This window comes from Acomys minous (assembly GCF_964271855.1).
Source record: "Acomys minous genome assembly, chromosome: 14".
Lineage (NCBI taxonomy): Eukaryota > Metazoa > Chordata > Mammalia > Rodentia > Muridae > Acomys > Acomys minous.
The window spans coordinates 40,979,823-41,003,513 of record NC_140496.1 but is presented as its reverse complement, the minus strand read 5'-3'; the positions used below and the strand labels follow the sequence as shown (position 1 = coordinate 41,003,513).

At 44.8% G+C, this 23,691-nt stretch overlaps 1 protein-coding gene across 1 annotated transcript in view; it reads left to right on the top strand.

Annotated features, from left to right (window-relative positions):
- Positions 1–8,332: 8,332 nt before the first annotated feature.
- LONP2 (lon peptidase 2, peroxisomal) overlaps positions 8,333–23,691 on the top strand; it is an 83,380-nt gene continuing 68,021 nt past the window's right edge. The window contains exons 1-5 of the mRNA XM_084756004.1: positions 8,333–8,699; positions 16,257–16,491; positions 19,402–19,533; positions 21,591–21,713; positions 23,016–23,179. Coding sequence (XP_084612130.1) covers positions 8,467–8,699; positions 16,257–16,491; positions 19,402–19,533; positions 21,591–21,713; positions 23,016–23,179 — 887 coding nt within the window. The 5' untranslated portion in view covers positions 8,333–8,466. The remainder of the gene's footprint in view (positions 8,700–16,256; positions 16,492–19,401; positions 19,534–21,590; positions 21,714–23,015; positions 23,180–23,691) is intronic.

Here is a 23,691-nt window from a genome sequence, read left to right as displayed (position 1 = left end):
ATTAAACAAGTTGTCAAAGGATCTGAGACTGCCACAACTAGGAGCCCACAGCAGCATTCCAGGCATCGCCTCCAGGCTTCTCTCAAGGCCTCCAAGTATCAGTCAGCAGGCCAGCCCTTGGGGAGCACTGACGAGAGCTGGCAGGGTCTCTGGCCCTGAACCAAGAACTGTGGCCTCTTGGCTGCATCGTTTCATTATTCCACTTGTCTCCCGTCAGCATGGGGCCAAGATCAACCATGTCTTTGACTCAAAAATGTAGACAAAAGGCTAGGGAGATGGATCCGTTGGCAGACATGCTTGCTGTGCGAGCATAAGGACCACCTGAGTTTGGATCCCCAACACCCAAATAAAATACCGATAACTCAGGACTGTGTCAGAGCCTGGAAGAGAGCGCTGGAACCTGCTGGCCACTAGCTGAGCAAAAAATACCGTGAGCCCCAGGTTCAGCAAGTTCCTTTCCGGAGGGAATAAGTCAGGTAGCAACAGAGAAAGTCACTCAATTTCCTCCTGTGCCCTCCATGTGCTCATATATAGGTGCAAGCACCTGCACGTATGTATACAACACACACACACACACACACACACACACACACACACACACACACTAGAAATGACCATATCAGAGAGCATATATAAGTATTCTACTTTTAGAATTACTTTTGATGTTATGTATTTCAATATGAAGAAAACAACGATAGATAGATAGATAGATAGATAGATAGATAGATAGATAGATAGATAGATATTGGGTAAAAATGATGTCAAATTTAAGAGATTAGGTGTGGAGTTGAGTAGGCATCACTGTGGCCTTTTATTCCACTCATTGACCCTTCATACTACAGCTGTGTGTTCTGGACAAGGGTAGTCACATTTTGCCAAGGTGTGACTTTAGAGGGGATGGAGGAAGAGCAGCAGCAGCAGCTGCAGAGGCCTCTGTGGCGCCAAAGGAGAACAAAGGTCCGCGATCTAGTGCTAGTGTTGCACAGGCCAACTGAAATGTGCAAGGTGAGGCCACCAGGCTGAACTGAAGAACCAACTAGGAGTGGAAGCTGCACTTTGTTCTGGATGTCAGTATTGATTCAGCTGGGTAACAGCCCAGCTACCACGCACAGAGACTCAGCTTTTGAAAAAATGGGAAAACGAGAGGGAGTTTGAGGATTGATAAGTTCACAGAAATCATGTTGGAGAAAAGGGAGACTCAAAAGCACAAGAGGCATTCTTAGTGATGAAGAACTGAGCTATTGGACTGGAAGAGTAGTAAAGTCCCATCAGCAAAAAATGAGCACGTGAACATGTGCATACTAAGGGGGGGGGGTGCGATCCTCTGAGGATTCTGGGAAGTAAAGCTGTATTCAGTTAGAAAGCAATTTGATTCCATCGAGAGGAGAAACTGACTTCCTCCTCCTCTCCTTCCCTCCCCCTCCCTTCCTCCCCCCTCCCTTCCTACCCTCCTCCCCTCCCTCTCCTCTTCTCTTCCCCTCCTCCTCCTCTTCTCCTCTTCTCTCCTCCTCCCTTCCTCCTCCTCCCCTCTTCCTCCCCTCTCCCCCTCCTTCTCCTCTCCTCCTCCTCCTCTTCCTTTACACTTCTTCACAGCATCCTTCCTAACCATCTCAGAGGCACACGATTATTTATGAGTTTACTTTGCAACTGGTTTTCTCTTCCATGTCTGTTTGTTGGTTCACTGCTGTGAACCCCGTGGTCCGTCTCCTGTGGTCCCCGACAGTGGCTGACACAGTAGGTACTCCATGGTCCTTGCCAATGAACCAATTAATGACCAAATGAATAAACATATAATGACTATCTCTCTGATGTGCCATAGGCCACTGTGGAGGTTGTAGAGGTAAAATGGCCATGCCGGAACATAGCTCCAAATCTGGGGCAGTTCCAGCATATGAATATTGAGGATTGCAGCTCTTCAAGGGAGTTACCTTCAGTTTATCGCCCTTTGTGGTTAAGCCTACTAAAGAGCAGATCAGTAATCAAAGAAATGAATCCTCAAACACTATGCTACCCTGTTGATAACTAAAATGGAAAGAAAGGCAGTACTTTAGGACCTCGTTTAAAACTAATATGGCTGGCCATGCACATCACAGGTTCCACTTGAGAGACTGGGGATGGGGGACACTGCCTCTGTAGTGAACAGGTACACTTTACTTTCCTGCTCCTTTATTCTCCAAGTAATACAGTGACTACGCACACAACATTTGCATTGTATTAGGTATTACAAGTAATTTAGAGATGACTTATAGTCACCTCTGAAGGTGTGTGTAGGGCAGGGATTTTTGTTTTGGGTTTTTTTTTTTTTTTAATAAGAGATATGAGCATCCATCAGTTTTGGTCTCTCTGTGGGTCTGGAATCAACTTATCACGGGAATCAGAAAAGACTGTAATGCTATTTTTAAAGTCTAGCATAGAGTAGGTAGAAAAAGATCGAGGATAGTGTTTGTGATACGTTGAATGAACATGGAAGTAAGATGTGGGGAAGAGGGTTATATTCCTTTCCTGTTGCTGGGACCAATCACCTAACAAGAAGGAACTTAAGGGTTTGGGTTTGGGTTTTAGTTTTTTTGAGGGGGAGCTTACAGTTTGAGGGGATACAGCCATAAAGATGGGGAAGATGTAGCAGGAGAAATGTGAGGCAGAGGGTCGCGTGTGTCCTCCATCAGGAAACAGGGAGAGGTGAACCCTGGTGCTCCATTTGCTTGCACTCTTTTATTTAGCCCAGAATCCTCAGGTACGCCAGCACTCGAGGTATGTCTCCCCAACCTCAGTTAACCCAATCCTGAGACTTTCTCATAGATCTGCCTAAGGTTTGTCTACTAAGTGAGCTTAGATTCTCTCCACTAGACAATAGGAGACGGCACATAGAAAGACAGATGTGATGGTGAAGGTCCAAGTTGCTATGCTGGTGATGATTTTTACAGATGTGTACTACCAGTAGACGAATAAGTGAATGGAATAGATGGTTTATGCATGGATGCAGGGCGAGAGATGGACGGGATCAGATATGCATGCATAAGCTGTGGAAAGTGTGTCACAAAGATGCATTATGAGTCATGTAATTGTGAAAGCCTACATATGTCATTGCCACAGTGTCCTTATTCTTCTTGCCACTAGGAACGTGCCTGGGCTCAATTCTCAGGCCTCAGGGGTATCACTTAGAGTAATTTTCTTTAGCCACCCTCACCACTTTGCTCCCAGGCTTCCATCTCTGGATCTTCTTTTGACGCACCACAGGCCCACTCATAAAGCCATCTTCTCAGGCAGCCGTGGTGGAAAAGCCTGCCATCCCAGAACTTGGTAGCACCATGCAGGAGGCTTGCCTAGGTTACAGGAACCTGGGATTTTCACCTAGGATTAGAGACAGCAATTTACATTTCCAGCCCTGGGATCCAGATACGGTTTGTGTCGTTCAGGCTAGGTTATGCTACAAATGAATAGACTACAAGCTCAGGAAGTGTTTTTGAGAGAGTATTTTCTAATTTTCTTTATCCTACCTTACTTCCTTTAACAAGTCACAAAAACTCCGGTAGACTTCGCTTGGGGAGGACGGACTTTCCTGCTGGGGCATTAGGCTGTGTGTGCTTGCTGCATGAGGGTGGAATGTGGGCCCTTCAGGAATGGTGGGGGAAAGGAGGTTGGGGGGGTGAGAGAGAGTACTGCTCACTCTGTGCTTAAGATCCTAAGAGGGGGCCAGTTTTCCAGAAACATGCCATGGCCTAGGTCATAAACACATTGAGGCAAAACCTGATATGACTCAATCCTCTGAAGCTTTCAGGCTTCCTGCTGTGAGGTTTGTTCACACAGAGGTGGGGGTGGGGGTGGGGGAGGGGTGGAGGCAGAAAATCCCAGATTGCAAATTGCTGTATCCCTGGAGCTTTTATAAATGCATCTGTAACTAACCTAAAAAAAAAAAAAAAAAAAAAAAAATGATTGGTCATTGTCCTAGATTGTTTCTTTGTTGCTGATAAAACACTGACCAAAAGCAATTTTGAGGAGCCAGGGTTTATTTGGCTTCCGGGTTAAATAGTCCATGGCTGAAGAAAGCCAAGACAGGAGCTCAAGGAAGAAACCCGGAAGTCAGGAACCGAAGCAGAGGCCCTGGTGGAACGTCGCTCACCGGCTTGCTCCGCCTGCCTCGCTCAGCTACCTTTCTTGTAGAGTCCAGGCCCAACTGCCCAGGGGTGGCACCACCTACAGTGTGCCAGGCCCTCCTACATCAATAAGCAATCATGAAAATGCCCCGCAGACATGCCCAAAGCCAATGGGATGGAAACAAGGCTTCAACTGAGGATGTCTCTTCCCAAGTGTGTCACAATGATAAGGCTAGCCATCACAATCACATCACAAACTTCAGGGCTGCTTGAAATTTGGCCTTACATTAATGAGTAAGAGAAAAAGTGAACTGCCAAAGACATAGGCGGGTTGTATTTACACGTGTTTGTCAATAACTCTAGTAACTGTTGAATACTTTCTAATGCTGAAACTCCCCAACAACTATTCATACAGTTTTGGCTAGAGACAACACACTTGTGATTGTAATTTATATTATTAACATTTCCTGCACTTCCTGTTTAAGGCCACATAAGAACAAAATAACAGTCAAGCCTTCATGTGTATCCTTTACCAATTTCTGCTCTGTAAATATTCCCATGGTGGCTGATTTCAAGGAAGCCTTAAAACTCCACTAAATGTAAAACTGCGAACAGCAGCACCCCTCCACAGCATTGCTACCATGTAGTGTGAGCTTCAAAATGCAAATAGTATTTTACCATTAAACAATTATATGACCAATGCTGAATATTACCTTTTCTCCTGTCTTGGTTTTTGTTTGTTTGTTTGATTGATTGGGGGTTGTTGTTGTTTTGTTGTTTTGTTTGTTTGTCAACTTGACACAAGCTATAGTTATCTGGGGAAATGCCTTAATTAAGATAATGTCTCCATCAAATTGCTATAGGCAAGTCTGTAGGACATTTTCTTGATTAATGATTGATATAGAGGTCCCAGCCCACTGGGTACAGTACCAGCCCTGGGCAGAAGGCAAACTGATGCCCAGCGTGATGGCACGCGCCTTTAATCCCAAGCATTTAGGAGGCAGAGGCAAGCAGACATCTGTGAGTTCAAAGCCAGCCTGGTTTACATAGCAAGCTCCAGGCCAACCAAGGCTACATTGGGAGACCTTGTTTAAAATAAAAGAAAGTAAGCCTTTAAGCAGAGTTCTTTCATGGTGTCTGCTTCAGTTCTTGCCTCCAGATTGAGTTCCTGCCTGGCTTCCCTCAATGGACTGTGACCCAAGAAATGTAATCCAAGTAAACCTAACACTCAAGTGGCTTTGGTCGTGGTATTCATCACAGCAATAGAAACCCAAACTAAGACACCTCCATTTTGTTATAATTTGTTTAACTCTAAGTTTAATACAATGTATTTAAAAATAATATTTGTATTGTAAAACTAAACTGCCAAAATTCCTGTGTCTTGGCGATCAGTTTCCATGAGTCACTGTGAGCAGGCTCCAATGAGCAGCCCATTGAATAAGGGTGGTGACTTGGAGTGGCTACGATGGCTTAGCCAGGGAAAACACGAGCTGCCTAAGCCCTGATGGCCTGAGCATGTAGTCAGATGATGCGCGTGCATCTGTGATCCCAGCACTATTGCTTCGAGAGGAGAGGCAGAGGCAGGAGGATCACCCAGAAGCTGCCGCTTAGATAACTTGCTGTATGCATCACAGTGCCAGACACGAGAGAGACGCCGTCTCAACTAAGTGGAAGGAAAGAACTGGCTCCTAACAGTTACCTTCTGGCCTCTGCATGAGTGTGGTGGCATTCTTGCCAACATCGCACACACAAGCGCGCGTGTGCGCGCACCCATACACACACACACTTTCATAATGGTGACTTTTCCTCCTAAGTGCTCTATGCACTGCTACTGCTGTGCCTGCATGGCAGTTAGCTTTCCTGTGGTATAAATGGATATAAATCACTCACCATGATGGTGCATCCCAGCAATTGGGGTGGGGGGCAGGATTACTGGGAATCCAAGGCCATCACAGCCTACACAGAAAGCCTGAAGCCAGCCAGGATTACAACCTACTTGTGTCACTGCCACCAATAAAAGTCCCAGAATGGTAAGTTTGAACGTATATCTTCCTTGCATTCATCAGCAAGTAACTGATCATGAGAAAGAACAGATTCTCAGAGACCAAGTAAATGAAGAGTCTCTTTTGCTTTTTAGCTGGTAACACACACTCACACAAATGCACGCCATAAAATATTTGAATGGAAATGTCATGATGAAATCTCTGACTATGTGTGCTAATGTAAAACACTAAATGTAGGAACAGTTTAGGGGATTAGATCTTGCCCCTGCTGTCCTCCTGGGCTCACCACACTATTAACTTTGCTTGTTCTTAGGCTCTTTCTTCCCATAAGTCCCCAGCCGCTGCTAAAAAACAGAGACTGTCCATCTTGTTGCCTGCTGAATCCCCATCTATCAGTCTTTTTGACTTCTCCTCTGTTCTAGGAACTGGGAAGCAAACACACACACACACTTCACATTAGTCCTAGCCTATGGCTGGAAAACTTTTCTCCCAGTCCCTTGCAGAGCCAGGCCACCCTCAGCCTTTGGGGTTGGGGTCAACACTACCTCACTGCTCAGAGAAACCCTTACAGGCTTCCCTGACTCATGGTGGCCTCTCCCTTCTTACTTCTGCTCCTTCAAGAGACATGTAGATTAGATCTGGATTTTCATGTGAGAAATTAGCTTTACTCTAAAAACACATTTTGTATGACAATTTACACATTTGCTCCTGCACAGCTTTTAGGGTTCAGTTCATCAGAGCCTGGACCTCTCTGCTCCCTACAAGGACATCTTTCATCTGGGAGTGACCCTCTTTCTTTGATTTTCCCATGTGATTCAGTTACCCACAAAGACACTGTCTCATATGATAAAATTATTAATTTACTAACCATAAGCCCAGCGATCACTTTGCCAATGAAACACTTACAGGTTTGTTGCTTTTAGGATACATGTGCATGGTTAAAAGCACTAAACATCTGGTTGTAAAATATGCCCCAGAGTTTTTAGGCTAGCTATAGAGTTTCCTCATTAAAATATCTAGCAAGTACAAAGCCTGTGGTCCAGTTCCCAGTACCATTTTTAAAGATACCAGGAGACTCAGAGAGTGTAAGCCCTCATCCTCCAGATGAGACTCTTAATGAAAAGGTAAGCTCTTGAGGACCTGGGCCTTGCATATTTTATCTTCTTATCATTCCCAGACTCTCTCTCAAGACATCTACACCATGCACGCCCAGAGGAATATGTGTTACAACCAAGATCATCAACTCCCAGTTCACCCTCCCTATAGACCTCAGTGACTCAGATCACAGCCAGTATCATTCAAACTGAGACCTTCTACAAAATAATGAAATGCCCTTTTAAAAGTATCTGTCTAAAATATTAACAAAATAAAGCAGAGATGGAGATCTGGAGAGATGGCTCAGTGGTGAAGAGCACTGTCTGCTCTTCCAGAGCAACCACATGGTGGGTCACAGCCATCTATACTGGGATCTGATGCCCTCTTCTGGCAGGCAGGTGTGCATGCAGATAGAGCACTCATTCATAAAATAATAAATTTTTTTTTTAAAAAAGCAGAGATGGAAGCAATATCACAGACTTAAGAGATCTAGGAGATAGGCAAAGTGAAAATGGAGACGATAGTAAAACCCACAAAGTTGGGAGAAGGTCTGTGGATTAGGTAATGTAATATTAACTTCCTGGTTTTGATAATGAACCCTGATTATGTAATATAGTAGGGAAAACCGGGTGAAAGGTGTTTGGAGCTTGTTAAAAATCTAAAATCTACTCAATAAAAGGCTAAAAAAAAAAAAAAAAAAGAAAGCCTAGTGTACACCGTTCAAACACGATCTTTCTCAACTTTCCTTTTGAGTATAAATGTAGGAACTATTCACGCTGGCTGTGCTCCACGCTTTCTGTATTGACTCTGGCATCACCGGTTGGCAGAGAAGGGCAGAGCGAAGCGGCAGAGATTGGGCCAGGGGGGGTCCACCCTATTCCCGGGGCTACCGGAAACTGAGATGTTCCAGCCTGGGGGTGCGACCAGAAATTGAGGGGCTTGGGCCTAGGGGCGGGGTCAGAAGGCCCTATGTTTTGGTCTGGGGGCGGGCCATAGCGCAAGGACCGAAGCCTAGTCGCTCCGGCTTCAGGAAGAGTTGTGGGCGGGCCCGGAAGCGGCGGCACATGGGCCTGGGGGCGGGACCGAAGTCATCAGACTAGAGCCTAGAGCAAGGGGAAGAGAAGGGGGGCGGAGCCGGAAGCGGCGGCATTCAGACCTGGGGGCGGGCCGTAGTTCGCTGTCTGTATTGTGCTTGGGTGGCCTCGGAGAAGGACGCGCAGAGCTCTCAGCTGGAGTCCTCCTGACAAGCCCGGGTGCTAACGGTGGTTGTGGCCATGTCGTCCGTGAGCCCCATCCAGATCCCCAGCCGCCTTCCGCTGCTGTTGACCCATGAGGGGGTGTTGCTGCCCGGCTCCACTATGCGCACGAGTGTGGACACGGCCCGCAACTTGCAGTTGGTGCGGAGCCGCCTGCTCAAAGGCACGTCGTTGCAGAGCACCATCCTAGGAGTCATCCCCAACACGCCCGACCCGGCCAGCGACGCGCAGGACCTGCCACCACTGCACAGGTAGGCCGGGCACCCGAAGGCCTCTGTGAATTGTTGTGTCTCAGTCACCTCGGGTGAAAAGTGGGAGTGACGCTTTTAACCAGTGACCGTTAGTGAGCCAGATAAGTCGCGGAGCAGGACCTGACACGGGTGGAAGCTCTGGGCTGTTCATTACCGCCTGCCTGTTGCTCTTGATAATCGGATTTGAATCCGTGTCCGACGCGGCCCTCTCCGCCGCGCTGGGCCAGTACTGTTTACTTCGCAGGCCCCTCCCCCATGCCACCTTTCACCCTGTTCCTTTCTTTCCTTTCCACCAACCACCTGTCATGGTCTCCAGTCGAAACATTGTAATCTAGAAGGTTTCTTCTTCTTCTTCTTCTTCTTCTTCTTCTTCTTCTTCTTCTTCTTCTTCTTCTTCTTCTTCTTCTTCTTTTCTTTTCTTTCTTTCTTTCTTTTTTCTTTCTTTTTTTTTTCCTGTCCATGTCTAAACTGTGCCGTTAACTTTTGGATGTTTTGCTTTACACGCTATGCTACCCATTTTCTCTATTCCCAGTGAGACAGACAGACAGACAGACAGACAGACAGACACACACACACACACACACACACACACACACACACACTTCTTGAAGGGTCTTTCTTCTCATTTTCCCTGGAGTCTCTTTCTGCAACCTTTCTAGCCTCTTATCTCACCTCTCCTCTTTCCTGGGCATTTTCTTATTTTAGGCTCGGGGCCTGGCCCTGGATAGCCCAGTGTCCTGGCCCTAGTTCTGTGACTTGGGTGGTAGCTTTCACCTGTGTCTGACTTTGAAACCGCAAGCATCTCTTAAGTGTGTTAGGAAGGTCAGTCTGTGTAGACTGCTTGCTTTGCACTGTGCTTGATGGATAGCTTGCGTAGCTGTGCTTCCCAGGACTGTACAGTGATTGTGGATAAAGGGCACTTGAAGTCTGGCTGGTCTAATAGAACTCTAGCACTGGCGTGCCTGTGTGCCCGGAAAGGCTGGCAGTTCCAGGAAACTTAAGGCACTTGGTAACCCTAAATGTGCTCTAAACATACAGGGCACACCAAATTTTGAGAAAGCATGAAAGTGTTGATTAATGTCACATAGAGTAAAGGTTGGAATGCTAGTATTTGGACCATTGGTGCAGGATATTTGATCCCATTGTGATCCGTGACATTGTGGACTGTAAAATCCTGTCTTTTGTTTGGCACGATTCGAGCCCTCACACACCTTTATTCAAGAGCTTTCTGTACACAGGAGTTAATAAAGTTAACCCTAGGTTAAGAGGCAGAGCAAGAACCCAGCTGACAGGCATTGAAGAGTAGGAGGGACTTTGAGTTGAAGGGTATTTAAGACAGCGTGCAGAAGTCGAAGGGGTCTTTAGCTCTTGAGCTCCTCAGCTCCTTGGCCTTTGGCTTTTTGGGCTTTGAGCCAGCAAGCCTTTGGCCTTGGGTTTTTGCCCTTTTCTTCCTGGGCTGTCAGCTGAGCTAGTGAGCCTTTTTGGGCCTTTTTCCTTCTGAGACATCAGCTGATCTAGGAAGATCAGGTGAGTGCTTTCTCTGCCTCTCTGAGCTAGCAGGTTTTCACCCCAGCATCTGGCTCCTGGGTCTTTATTAGTAAAATAAAATGTTTGGCATTTTCATTTAAAACAACATGGATACTAAAACCACAGGTATTTCTTGGACAGTACTAATCTATAGCACGTCTCAGCAGATGGTATCTTCATGCTCTTCTCCTGCGTTCTTGCTCTCCTATTATACTGAAGGTCTTTATCCAGGCTGGAGAGCTTCCTTCCCCTCCTTATTTTCAAATTAAGGGCTCCTGACTCTAAATGGCTTTTGATAAAGCTTAAAATGCATTATTTTTACATAAGTGGGACTGACTACGTTACTTTGACAATTTGTAGCTTCTCTTCATGTTTTCAAAGGAGACTGATAGCTCTTTAAAAAACAAAACAGCAAAGCATGAAACAGACCCACAACAACTCAATAGTAGCATCATGAAAAATGTTGATCCCCATTTAAACTGTTTCTGGCTTTTGCCTAAATAGGGTTGGACACTAAAGTTTCATTACTTTATTACAACAAATTATATTTGGCACTAGTTACCTAACATATGACCTCATTCCTTAAAGCTCTGCTATTTCTCCCATGTTATTTTACATTGTGTTCAATCACTTAGTTGAGGCAGAAATTCTCTGAATAGATTTTGTTTGTTTATTTGTTTGTTTGTTTGATTTCTTCTTGGGGGAGTGCACTAGAGACTGGACCTGTGGTTCTCAGGCTTGTTTTGTAAGTACTCTACTGTTAAGCTGTATCCTCAGCCCTTTTTTTAACTTTTAATTTTGATACTGAGTCTTACTAAGTACTCCGTGCTGGCTTTGAACTCTTCTGTAGCTCAATCAAGTACTGAACTGGTCACCCTCCTGCCTCAGCCCGCCAAGTAATCAGGATTCTATGTCCGTGTTACTAGGTTTAGCTTGATTTATTTCTAATGTGTGCTGGATAATTTTATGGCACCGTGACACAAGTTACAGTCATCTGAGAGGAGGGAACCTCGATTGAGAAAATGCCTCCATAAGATTGGGCTGTAGGCAAGCTCAAAATTTTTTCTGCCTTTCAATTCTCTTAACTAGCAGGTTAAACAAACGTGGTCAAGACCCTTAGATGTTGGGCTGCTAGTGTTATGTCAACTTGACACAAGATGGAGTCATTTGAAAGGAGAAAACGTCTTCAGAAGATGCTCCATAAGATGCAGGACATTTTCTTAGTTACTGATAGATGGAGGAGGACCCAACCCAGTGTGGGTGGCGCCAACCCTGGCCTGGTGGCCCTAGGTCCTATAAGAAAGCAGGTTGAGCAAGCCATGGGGAACAAGCCAGTGAGCAGCACCCCTCTCTGCACCAGCGCCTGCCGTCAGCTTCCTGTCCTGTTTGAGTTCCTGTCCTATCTGCTTTTGATGATGAACTGTGATAGGGGAGGATAAGTGAAATAAACCTTTTCCTCCCCAAATTGTTTTGGCTGTGGTGTTCCATCACAGCACTAGTCACCCCAAATCAGATAGAAACTGGTACTGAGATTGTGAATTAGTGCTGTGACAGACCTCACCATTTTGGATTTGGGAGGATTGTGAAGGGCTTTGTAATTTTGGGCTAAAGAGGCCATTCAGTGTTCAAAGCTTGGTGAGCTTTTTCTGTGACAACTTGGAAGATAAGAATGTTGGGAGCAGTGGCTTGTGACGCCTCAGAGAAAAGCAAAGGCTCTGCTGGGCCTTCTGTGTGAAGAAGCTGTGGCGTCTGCTCTGCTGGAGCTGAAGAATTGGCTGTGAGACCAGAACCACTGAGATTAAATCTTTGCTTTGCTTGAACAATGGATGCTGGTCAGCTGGTGCTGAAAAACCAGCTGTGATTAAGAAGAGACCAGTATCACTGAGGTGATAACATCTGGAAGGTATTTCCTCAGAGTCAGCACTCACTAGCTGTGTTCCAGAGGTGACCAAGGTTTTACTTCTGAACTTGGTAGTGTAAGTGTCACCCAGTAAGTGTACTGGTTTTAAAGGCATAAAGGGCTCAGAGAGAGCGACTGAAGCTTGGCACTGTGTGGCAAGGCTGGAGTCCTTGAAGAGAGCCCAGCAAAGGCTATTGGTAAAAGTGGAGCTGGCTGGACAAGAGACCCCACCATTTTGAAGAAGCCAGAACGATAGGATAGCAGCCGTGGAGTGGAGCCAGTGGGAGCACACAAGACCAGCGCTGTGTACTGCAGAGGGCAGTGCGAAAGAAGTGACCCAGGCTCCTTGGAGGAGCCCGGAAGATCATGACTGAATCCCAGATAACTGGACATTGTGTTATTTACACCTTTGGGGTTTGGTTTTATTTTGTTCAAATTGTGACTGCGCCTTGGTTCTTCTCTCTTGAAGTAAGAAAGCATTTAACTCATTTGATTTTACAGGAGCCCCACTTGAGAGACTGAATTTTAAAATAAATTTTAGATCTTAAAAGAAGCTGAATTTTAAAGTGTTTGAATTTGTAAAGACTGTGGGGCTTTTAACATTTGTAAAATGTTTTATATTGTGATTTTGAAGGTTACTAATTGCTTTCACATAAATAACTTCAAATAACAGTAGGTAAGTTCTCCTTGACTAAAACTAATCAATAATTCAATAATGTGGAAATCTTAATGTTAGTGTTCACATGGTTCCTTTCTTTTAGGTTAGCTGGCAGTGCTGTTGGTTTGTTTACATTTCTGGGGAATAGAATCTAGGGTCTCAGCATGCTAAGCAAAGGACTCTTCCACTGAGCCCCACCTAGTCCTCATTTCCATTAGAAAGTTACTATAAGAAGTCTTCACAGAGTTTCAGCACTTAAGAGCTCACCAGGCTATAGCTATACTAGAAATTGTGTTTTTACCTGAGAAGTCTATATATAGAAAGATTGTACTATACTCCTCAGATTCTGGAGTCTTCTCTGTTATGGCTTTCAGATGCTCTGTGCTTTACTAGTATGAGCATTGAGCTGTCTAGTGGTCACCTGTTTCTGTACACACCTCTGTCCTTACCAGTTCCCTCCTTTTCTGGATGCTAGCAATGCCCAGAGATGAATGGAGGGCTGGTTCCTGCCTGATTGCCTTACAGCCTCCTGGTGCAGCCCCAGTAGCCAAGGACCAGCAGCTGTTTGCTGCCTCCTCTGTGCAGCACAGCCCTTCTCCGTGCGTAGTATATGGGTGTTACTGGATAGGAGGCTTTTTTTTTTTAAAGGAATGTGAATGTGGCTTACATGCCACCTAACAACTGCCTGCGTTTCTTTGCTTAGCTTAACCGTATTATTAGTGGCCCCTGTGTGACTTGCTGTTTCATTAGTGAAAGGGGGCAGTCATTTAACACTATTTGCACAGTGCCGTTCATTTTTCAACCACACATTTTAGAAAGTTTTTATTTGTGTGTGTTTGGGGGCATGCACTCCATCTAGCACCTGTGGAGGACAGACAGCTTGGGAGAGTCATTTCTCACCTTCACCATGTAGGTCCCGGGAATTTAACACATGTCTGCAGGCTTGGCAGATGGCACCATTACCCACTGAGCCATCTCACTGGCCCCTACCTAACATTGTTCCCAGTGGGCTGGACCTTCCCCCATCAATCACTGATTAAGAAAATGTACTGCAGACTTACCTATAGCCTGATCTTATGGAGACATTTTCTCCACCAAGGCTTCCACCTTTTAGATCACTCTAGCTTGCTTAAAGTTGACATAAAACTAGCCAGGTCACTATGCTGATAACTGTTTGTTTTTATAGTTCTTGATAGTGCAGATTCATGTCATCCATTGTAGTGAGATAAGATGAGACCTGTCATAAGACCTAAGTTAAGAACTCCATTGCTAGCAAACATATTTGTAACTGTGGGTAGACACTTTGTTTCTCCGGTTTTGAATCTCAATTACTCAGTTGTCACAGGAGACATTGGCACTTTCTTGTGGGTAAAAAGGGAAATATAGCAAAGTAATACTCACAGAAGCTTTTTACAACTGCAAAGCACTCTCCACCTAGTCCTCATGGTGGTGGTGTGCTCTGAATAGGTAATTTTAAATGTAGATTTCATAGGAAGGGGTTGAGGAGAGGAGTGGAGAGCCCTGCATTTCCCAAGTTTGGACAGAACTGAGCTAGTGCCGTTACAGAAAAAGTCTTGGAGGGTTGTGCATTCTGATTTGAATAGAGGGTGTATAAGTAGAACAGAAGCAGCAATGACAACAGAGGTCATTGTTTGGTAGACAGGACCAACTTTAGACAGTTCCATCCTGCCCTCATCTGAGAAGACTGCCTTTCTTGATTGTTCCAATTAGATTTCCTACCAATATGGAGAGGGTTTTGGAACACTTGGATTGTGCAGAGTAATTCACCAAAGCCCCCATTCAGACCTCGTGCAGGGTACCGTTCTGTAATATTTTACAAACTCCAAGGTACATTGCCACTGGGAGCCTCAAAGCTTCTTTCACCTTTAACAAAATCAGAGTGCTGAGAAGATGTGTTTATTGCAGAGCTGCCACCTAAAGGGAAAAGCACCGTTCATCCAAAGGATTTGGACCTGAAGTTGTAAATTCAAAGTAGAGCTTCCATAACATATAAGGCACATGTTCTAGTAGAAGGCAAAGATGTTTAGAAGGACGAGTTTCATATAGTGTTCTTTTTTTTTTTTTTTTTTTTTTGTCTTTTGAGACAGGGTTTCTCTGTGTAGCCTTGGCTGTCCTGGACTCGCTTTGTAGACCAGGCTGGCCTTGAACTCACAGCAATCCGCCTACCTCTGCCTCCCAAGTGCTGGGATTAAAGGCGTGCACCCAGCTATAGTGTTCTTCTGCTGTGATTAAATACTCTGACAAAAGCAATTCCAGGAAGCCAGGGTTTATTTTGGCTCACATTTTAGATAAGAAAGTCAGGGCAGCAGGAGCTTGAAGTAGCTAGGCACATCACATCCAAATCAAGAAGCAGACAGCAAAGCATGCTGTGCTCAGCTCGTTCTCTCTAACGTATATACAGCAGTGTCTTAGCCCAGGCCAGTCACAGTGCTCGATTCACTCAATCAAGTCACTCTCTCACAGGCATGCCCAGAGTCCCATCAAGGTGGCATTTAGATTAGCCATCACAGTGACAAACCATGTAAAGACAATGTATGTATTGTAGTAGGAAATTAGATCCATTGGCTGTTCGCTTTTTTGCTTTTCTATATAAAGCCTAGAGATAAGGAGTGCAGTAGTTACTTTTCTATTGCTGTGTTCTAACACTGTGACCAAGGGAACGTATAGAAGGGCTTATTTGGGATTGATTACAGTTTGAAAGGGGTAAGAGTTCAGCACCACCATGGTGGGAAGCACAGCAGCAAGCACCAGGCATGGTGGTGGTAATACCTGAGTGCTCACAACTCACACCACAAGCAGGAAACAGCAGGAGCACACTGGGGTAGCAGGAGGCTTCGAAACTTCCAAGCCCACCCCTCGTAATGTGCTTCCTCCAGCAAAGCCATTCCTCCTAAGCCTCCCTTACAGCGTCATCTCAAATGCCCAAGAATATGGGGACATCGCATTCACGCCACAGTCCATTCCCCAGCCCCCATAGTCTCATGGCCATATCACAAGGCAGCATTCATTGAGTCTAACTTCAAAGTCCCCATAGTCTTTCACAGTCTCAAAACACTGTTTTAAAGTCCAAAGTCTAAAATTTCTTCTGAGACTCAGGCAGTCTCTTAGCTGTAATGCCTTGTAAAATCAAAAGGCTAATTACACAATTCCAACGTACAATGGCAGAGGATACACATCATCCTTCCAATAGGGAGGAATAGGGGCATAATGAGGAAACACTGGACTCAAACCCAGCCAGGCAAACGCCAAAATTTCTGGCTCCATATCCAGTGTCAAAGCCTTAGCTGCCTCAGTCCTTCCAACTTTGCTGTCTGCTGCACACTTCTGACCTCTCTTGGGCTGGTCCTACTCCCGGTATGTAGCCACCACACCTGGCTGTGTCCGCACTTTTTGAAGGGAATGTGTGTTCTGCCATATTAAGTATAATCTTAATGTTTTGTGTGTTTTCCAGGATTGGAACAGCTGCCCTGGCAGTTCAGGTAGTGGGCAGTAATTGGCCAAAGCCACACTACACTCTGCTAATCACTGGCCTGTGCCGGTTCCAGATTGTACAGGTCTTAAAAGAGAAGCCATATCCTGTGGCTGAAGTGGAACAGCTGGACCGACTTGAGGAATTTCCCAATACCTGCAAAACCAGGGAGGAGCTGGGAGAGCTGTCAGAACAATTCTACAGATACGCAGTGCAAGTGGGTGGCTTCCACTTTCCCTTAAACCTTTTCCCTGTTGGTTCTTTGCTGTCCTGAGATCAGATGACTCTGTTTGGTGGTGAAGCTGTAGGGCTGTAGAGCTGCATATATTGAGATGATTTTGTGGTATTTTATAGTATATTCCAGTTTGCTTTTGCCTAGGTTTATACCTAAGTCATCCTGGACATATTGGCCAACTCTTTCTAAAGGTGTCCTAAAATATAATCCCAGTGCTTCTCAACCTGTCAGTGTTAAACTTAAGTGTTTAGTGTTAAAGTGAAAATAGTACAGAGATGCTGCTAAAATACTAGTCAGAATAATAGAAGTCCTATTGTTTCATGTCCAGGTCAAACTGCACAGGCTAGTGACTGTAAGGGTGAAGCGATAGTGGACCATTTCAAGTGTGGTTGCACTGTTAGCTGGCTAGAATCCGGGGAGGGAAGCATGCTTTGGCTATGCATGAAGTATTACACTTCTTAATTCTAGGTGTCAGTTTTTGTCATCAACTGTAGATTTAAAAAACAACTTCTTCTTTCTACCTTGTTTTACTTAAAACCATAATAAGAATATAAAATCATATCGTTAAATGTAGTCTTCTGCTTTTCTATGTAATCCACTACCCTGAGAGAATCTGTGAGGACGAGCTGGTGTCTAGGGTCCTGATCTTGATTTCAGGCACCAGTGGTAACCAAAGTGTGGAGCAGGTGTGCACAGCCTGTGGCATTTGCGTCTGATGGTCATTCTAAGTAATATGTGCTCCTGGTGTGGTAAACTCTCAGTAATATGTGCTCCTGGTGTGGTAAACTCTCAGTAATATGTGCTCCTGGTGTGGTAAACTCTCAGTAATATGTGCTCCTGGTGTGGTACACTCTCAGTAATATGTGCTCCTGGTGTGGTAAAGAGTAATAGAAGTATGGGAATTTTGGAGTTACAACGACAGGGCTGAAGGGAGAATGTACTAGAAGAACGAACCTCCAGTATGTGAACTGGAACAGGCAGGCTGAGGGTGTATCTTAATGTTAGAGCTGTCCTGGTACGTCCAAGGCTGGGAGTGGGTTCTCTTGGGGAATACACATAAGATAAAGGTCGGATTTCCTAGTAATGTGACGGCCTTTACACCTGTTGTCTTAGGCCTGTCTTGCCACAACTCTAGTTACTACATAGAAAGCAGAAGTGAATAGGAAAAAAAAATCCACATTTGTTATTTCTTGTGACTTTTGCCTTTTGTTCTTCTTTCTTTTCTGAACTTTAGGCTCTGTATACTTTCCAATTGCTGTGTGCTGTCACTGTTCCTTCCCTGTGCCTGCTCACTCGGGTACCATCACTGCTTATCATCTTGTGTTGAAACTGCCTTACACACCTGCTTCTCCTACAAACCTGAATCCTACCCTGTGTCGGCTCTCATGCATGCGCAGCACGCTGTGTTTGCCAAATAGTTTCTAGTCTCAAGGCGGGGGTTTGGATTTAACTTTTGTTTCTGACACTGAATTCCTGAGAGCAAGAGTCTTTGAATTTTTGTTTGTTTGTTTTTAATGCCTTGTTTACTTGTTTGTTTGTTTATGTATTTTTCCCACCTAACCATCTTTATATAGTTGTACTTTAATTCTGCTGAGTCTTGGAAATTAGTGGGTAGTTCCCTAAATTACAGTGTTTTCAGAGCTGTTTGATTAGTGCTGGCCTATGAAATCTGGCCTTATTTTAGTTGGTTACATGAAGATTTGGTATATCATTCATAAATTAGTTAGCATGAACAAGTTTTGCATATTAGCCACAAAACAGAACTGATTCACAAAGGCTTGTGTTTTGCTAAGCCTTCCTGACTAAAACTATAGACGCAATGATCTGCCTTTTGGTGTCACTTAAGAACCAAAGTAGACTGGGTTAATCTCAGGGTCTTCTTGCTTATGCGGAGGCAGAAAAAGGAAATCCAGCAAATATTTCCATGACCTAGTATTTCTGCCCTCTCCCATTTCAAAGATCAGCACTGGACTGCAGCTACCCCTGTATTCACAGGAGGTGAGAAAGAGCAGGCCTACTGTGTGCTCAAAAGAAAGGGGAATGACTTTCGGTCAGTTGTCCTAATAACTAGGAGAGCTGATCAAAGCTTATCTTCACCTTAGTCTGTTGTGATATTCTAGCATGGAGTTCTGTTTGTTTCGTGTGTGTGTCCCAACTAAATAAATATCAGAGTGCAGACCAATTAACCCAAAAGCACACTAAAAATCAACATTTCAACTCGTAATTGGCTGTTATATTAGCACCAACTATGCTACCAATTTTCAGATCTAATTATTACATTATAGTTATATGAAAGATTGTTCTTTTATTAAGAAAGAGGCATGATGCCTGCAGCTTACATGTGGCATGTCTGGGAAGTACACAGAGAGAAAGCAAAAGTCACAAAATAGGAAGAGCTAGTGGATCCAGACAGGAGTGCCAGGGTCACCATGTTCTTCTTGCAACTTTGTTATGGGTTTTAAAGTCTAGAATAAATTTACAAAGCCTCATAAAAATGTTAGTATTAAATACTTAACTATCCATTTTTGCTTTTTACTCTGATAGACATTTAAAATTGTTATTACTTTTTTTGAGAGGTGTATATGTGTGGGGTCAAAGGACAACTTTGAGGAGTCATTTCTCTCCTTCTACCATGTGGGTCTCCTGAGGCTCAAGCTAGGGTCCCCACACCTGGGGGGTGGTGCCTGTACCTGCTGAGCCATCTCTCAAACCCTCTGGTACGTGTTCGTCAAAGTCTTCGTTTCTTCTGTTTCCTGTAAAGTGCCTACCATGTATGAATCAGTGATCTTTCAAAAGATGAGACCCCAAAATTAGACCTGCATGAAAATCTGGTTGTTTTATTTCACAAATGCCACTGCTTGGTTTCATTAGACTATCTTTTTCCCTTTTTAGTTGGTGGAAATGTTGGATATGTCAGTCCCTGCAGTTGCTAAATTGAGACGGCTTCTGGATAGTCTCCCAAGGGAAGCTCTGCCAGACATTCTAACTTCAATTATTCGAACAAGCAACAAAGAGAAGCTCCAGGTTCGTGCCCTTCTGGAATGCCAGGGGCGGTTACTTGTTATTTAGGTCCGGGTAGTGTTTCAACTTTCACCTTCTTAAACACGAAGGAAGAAGCTAAAATGCTTTAACTTAAAAAACCACTCTGCCAGGCATTATGCCTGTCATCCAGGCACTTGGGAGGTAAAAGCAGAAAGATCAGAACTTGGATCATCCCTGGGTACATCTGGAGTTCAGAGACAGCTTTGACCACGTGAGACCCTCTCTTGGAAAAGAGGAGGAAGACATGGGAGGTGGAAAGAGAGAATCTGAGTTGACTTTGAAAGCTGATTGTTGTTACCAGGTATGGTCGCACATGCCTGTAATCCTAGCACTCTGCCCAGCAGTTCATGGCTAGTCTAGACTGCACAGCCTGACTGTGTCTCAAAGGCAAAACAAAGTTTATGTTGCTGTTTACACAATCAGTGTTTTTGGAGGGTGCAATCAGTAGTCAGTTTATGAAGACAAAGAATGATTCTTAAAGTAACTTTAATTTTTATTTAAATTTAATGTTTTAAAATTTCACATGTTTAGGGTGGGGGGGATGTCAGGGATTGCTGTTGGTGGCTTTCTCTATCACGTTATGCCGTACTTCTTAAACAGGGGCTCTCATTGAACTTGGAGCTCCCTGATTGGCTAGACTGGCTAGCAATGAGCTCTGGGGCATCTGCTTGGCTCTTCCTCTACCCTACAAGTAATGGAGGTGAGCCAGCACACCCTGCTTTACGTGGTTGCAGGGAATCCAAGCTCAGGCCCTCAACTGATAGGCACTGGTTGGGGCAGATTCAAAAGGAGGAAGCAGGAAAAAGCAGGCCTGCTTTGGAGTCACCTGACTGCAGCCTTATGAGCATGTTATCCTGAGGGAGTGCACAGTCATGCATAGCAACATTTAATATTGGGGCTAGAGAGATGGCTCAGTGGGTAAGATGCTTGCTTGCTATGAAGCATGAGGACCCGAGTTCAGAGTCTTGGCCCGTGTGTCAAGCCAGGCATGGAGGTACGCGTGCAGGAGAGCGAAGGATTCTCGGGGCTCACTGCTTGTGAGTCTCCAGCCAGAACAGTGAGTCCCGCGCTCACTGAAAAAAATCCTAGCTCAAAAGATAAGTTGCAAAGAAGCAGAGGAAAACATCTGACATTGACAACTTTGGCTTCCGTGTACAGATGTGCATGTACACCACATACACACATACACACACACCAGGGTATACCATACATACATACACAGGCACATACACAAATTAATATTTTGAACCTAGAATTTGCTGAGATCATAATATATATAGGCTAATTCTCAGAAACAGTTGGCATCCACTATGTTGGGTCTCTCTCTTTTCAGTATGAGGATAGACCCCAGGGTCTCACGTGTTCTAGGCAAGCACCCTTCTACCATTCTGTGTGTCCAGCCCCGTTTTTCTACTTTGTGTTATGAGACAGCTCATTAAGTTCCTTAGGCTGGCCTTGAACTCACTCTAATCTAGCTAGGCCTTGAACTTGAGATTCCTGTCCCTTGGTCTATCAAGTACCTGGGATTACAGGCCTGTGCTACCAGGCACAGCTATATTTGGCTTTGATCATGACATAAAACATTATTTTAAAATAAAAAGCAATTACTTCTGTTCATGTCTTAAAAATTCTGCCCATTTCCTTTTTGCTGATAATATAGTTGAGGAATTGTTGAGGTTCTTTTAATTTGGAGGGTTATACACTGAAAATTGTCAAGACAGCTGCATCCTATGGCTCCCTATGGCCACCTGCCTTCCTGAACCAAGCATGTGAAATGCCTGGAAGGTAAGAGGTTCAGCCTGGGGCTAGAGGTGAGGCCCAAGACAACACAGAGTGCCTCAGAGCTGCTCCTTAGACAGCTCAGTGGCAACTGCCCAGGCACTGCCACACCACCCTCATAGGGCCACACAGGGCCAAGGCCATGTGAATTATAGTTTTACCTTTCTTGTAATTTAAGGACTTAAATCATCGTTCTGCCTACTTGTGTTTAGAGTATATGCTTCTGAGAAAGGTGCTATTAATTGACTCACGCTTCCTAGATCTTAGATGCGGTGAGCCTGGAGGATCGGTTCAAGATGACCATACCCCTGCTTGTCAGGCAGATTGAAGGCCTGAAATTACTTCAGAAAACCCGCAAACCTAAGCAAGATGATGACAAGCGGGTAAGTCTTTTTCTTTTCTTTCTTGGCAGCGTCTTGCTTTATCTTCCAGGCTAGACTTGAGTTCAAAGCCGTTCTCTTTCTCTAGCCTCAAGAGTACCAGTATCATCGGCATGTGCCACCGTACCCAGCTCATTCTCTTATTACATTTTCTCTCTCTGTAATAGGAAATTTAGTTCTTTTGAGAAAAGAAAAACTTGGAAGCCAGGTGTGTGTGTATTTAGCTGCTAGGGAGAAGGGAGTGCAACGAGTCTTGGAGTGTAGGAACCGGGAGCCAGCCTGGCTGCATAGCAGAAGCCCAACTCCCGAAAACAAGCAAACAAAAAGCTTAAGAGGGTTTGAAAATGAAGAAGACAAAGTTCATCGCTTCTGAGAAGATCTTGATGTGTCCAGGGCGGCTCTTTTAATTGCCTGGATTTTCTTTTAGCATATCAGCCTCGCCTCAGGTCTTACCAGCATTTCCAAGATGCCAGTGTGTCAGTCTCGTCTAGTAATAGCCGGCGTTAGTCCATGATGCTAAACGGTTGAGAAGTCAAAGAACAGCACTTTCAAAATGTGGTAGCAACACTGTGGGAAACAAAAACCATTAGAGGTGTGGGAGTGTTTGAATTGGCACAGAAAAGGGTTTGCAATGGAAAAAGAACAAATTGTAGCAAGAAGCCAGAAGTTCACTGAAGCGTTGGAACTGGTAGGGGAGGGTGAGTTAACAGCACCTTGCTAAGAAGCAGAACCGGGCAGGAAGGTAAGTACGCAAGGTGGCACTCACCCAGGACGGGTCAGAGACAGATGAAGTTAGTGTGGAAGGAGACGTTTGCGTGCAGGAGCAGCCATGGCAGCTGCTGAGTGTAAGCAGCGATGCACGTGAGGTAGTGCAGGTGCAGTAAAGCACGCAGGACACCTGTGCTTCCTAGTGTTTCTTGTAGTCACTTCCTGTCTGTTGTGTATACTGACAACCATGTCCACTGTCTGCCCGTCTGCTTCCTAACTTCTGTAGTATGAATGTGTGTACCTGCCTCCCAGTAGTTCTGAACTGTATTTCCCAAAGATACAGACCGTAGCCACAAAAGTGTTTCTGTAGCACCCATCCTGGCCTTACCTTAGCCTAAGACTTCTTCCCTCCCTCCCCTCTCCCTCGTTTTCTCTCTTCCACTCCCTTCTCCTCTCCCTCAACTGCTCCTTTTTATTTCCTTTCTTGTCTTATTTTTAATATTTTGGAGACTGGGCTTACTCTGTAGCCTAGGCTGCCCTGTAGTTCTTAGCCCCCTGCCTCAGCTCCAATGTGTTTGGCATATCCTTTCTTGTTAGGTTATAGCAATACGCCCCATCAGGAGGATTACACACATCCCAGGAACTTTAGAAGATGAGGAGGAGGAAGAAGATAATGATGACATTGTCATGCTGGAGAGAAAAATAAGAGCATCCAGTATGCCGGAGCAGGCTCACAAAGTCTGTGTGAAGGAGATAAAAAGGTAAACGGTCATTAGTGTTTTTATTTTGCTTCTTAATGTTAAAAAGTATTGCTCATGAAAATGTGATGATGCTACCTTGAGTCACCGACTAAAAGCTGCGTTGTTGTTTATTCTCCCATCTTTCTCCTTTATTTTGCTGGGTCAGTTCTTAGGCCACCTATGTATATTACTTCATTGCCAACCTTTGTCTTTCTTGACCTTCCTAATCCTTTTCTTTTTTTTCAATTTTTATTTATTTATTTTTACCTGTATGGTTATTTCTAAGGATGTCAGAAGAGAGCACTGGATCTCTCCTAGGATTGGTGTTACAGATGGTTGTGAGCCATCATGTGGGTGCTAGAAGTCAAACCCTGGTCCTCTGGAAGACAGCCATTGCCCGTAACTGCTGGGCTTCCTTCCAGCCCTCCCCTCCCTAATGCTTGGCTTGCACCTGTGACTGGTACAGTGCTCTCCCTCCCTCTCTTCATTGCTTTGCACAGCCTAAGTCTTGAAACATTCTTTCCCCAGCTTTT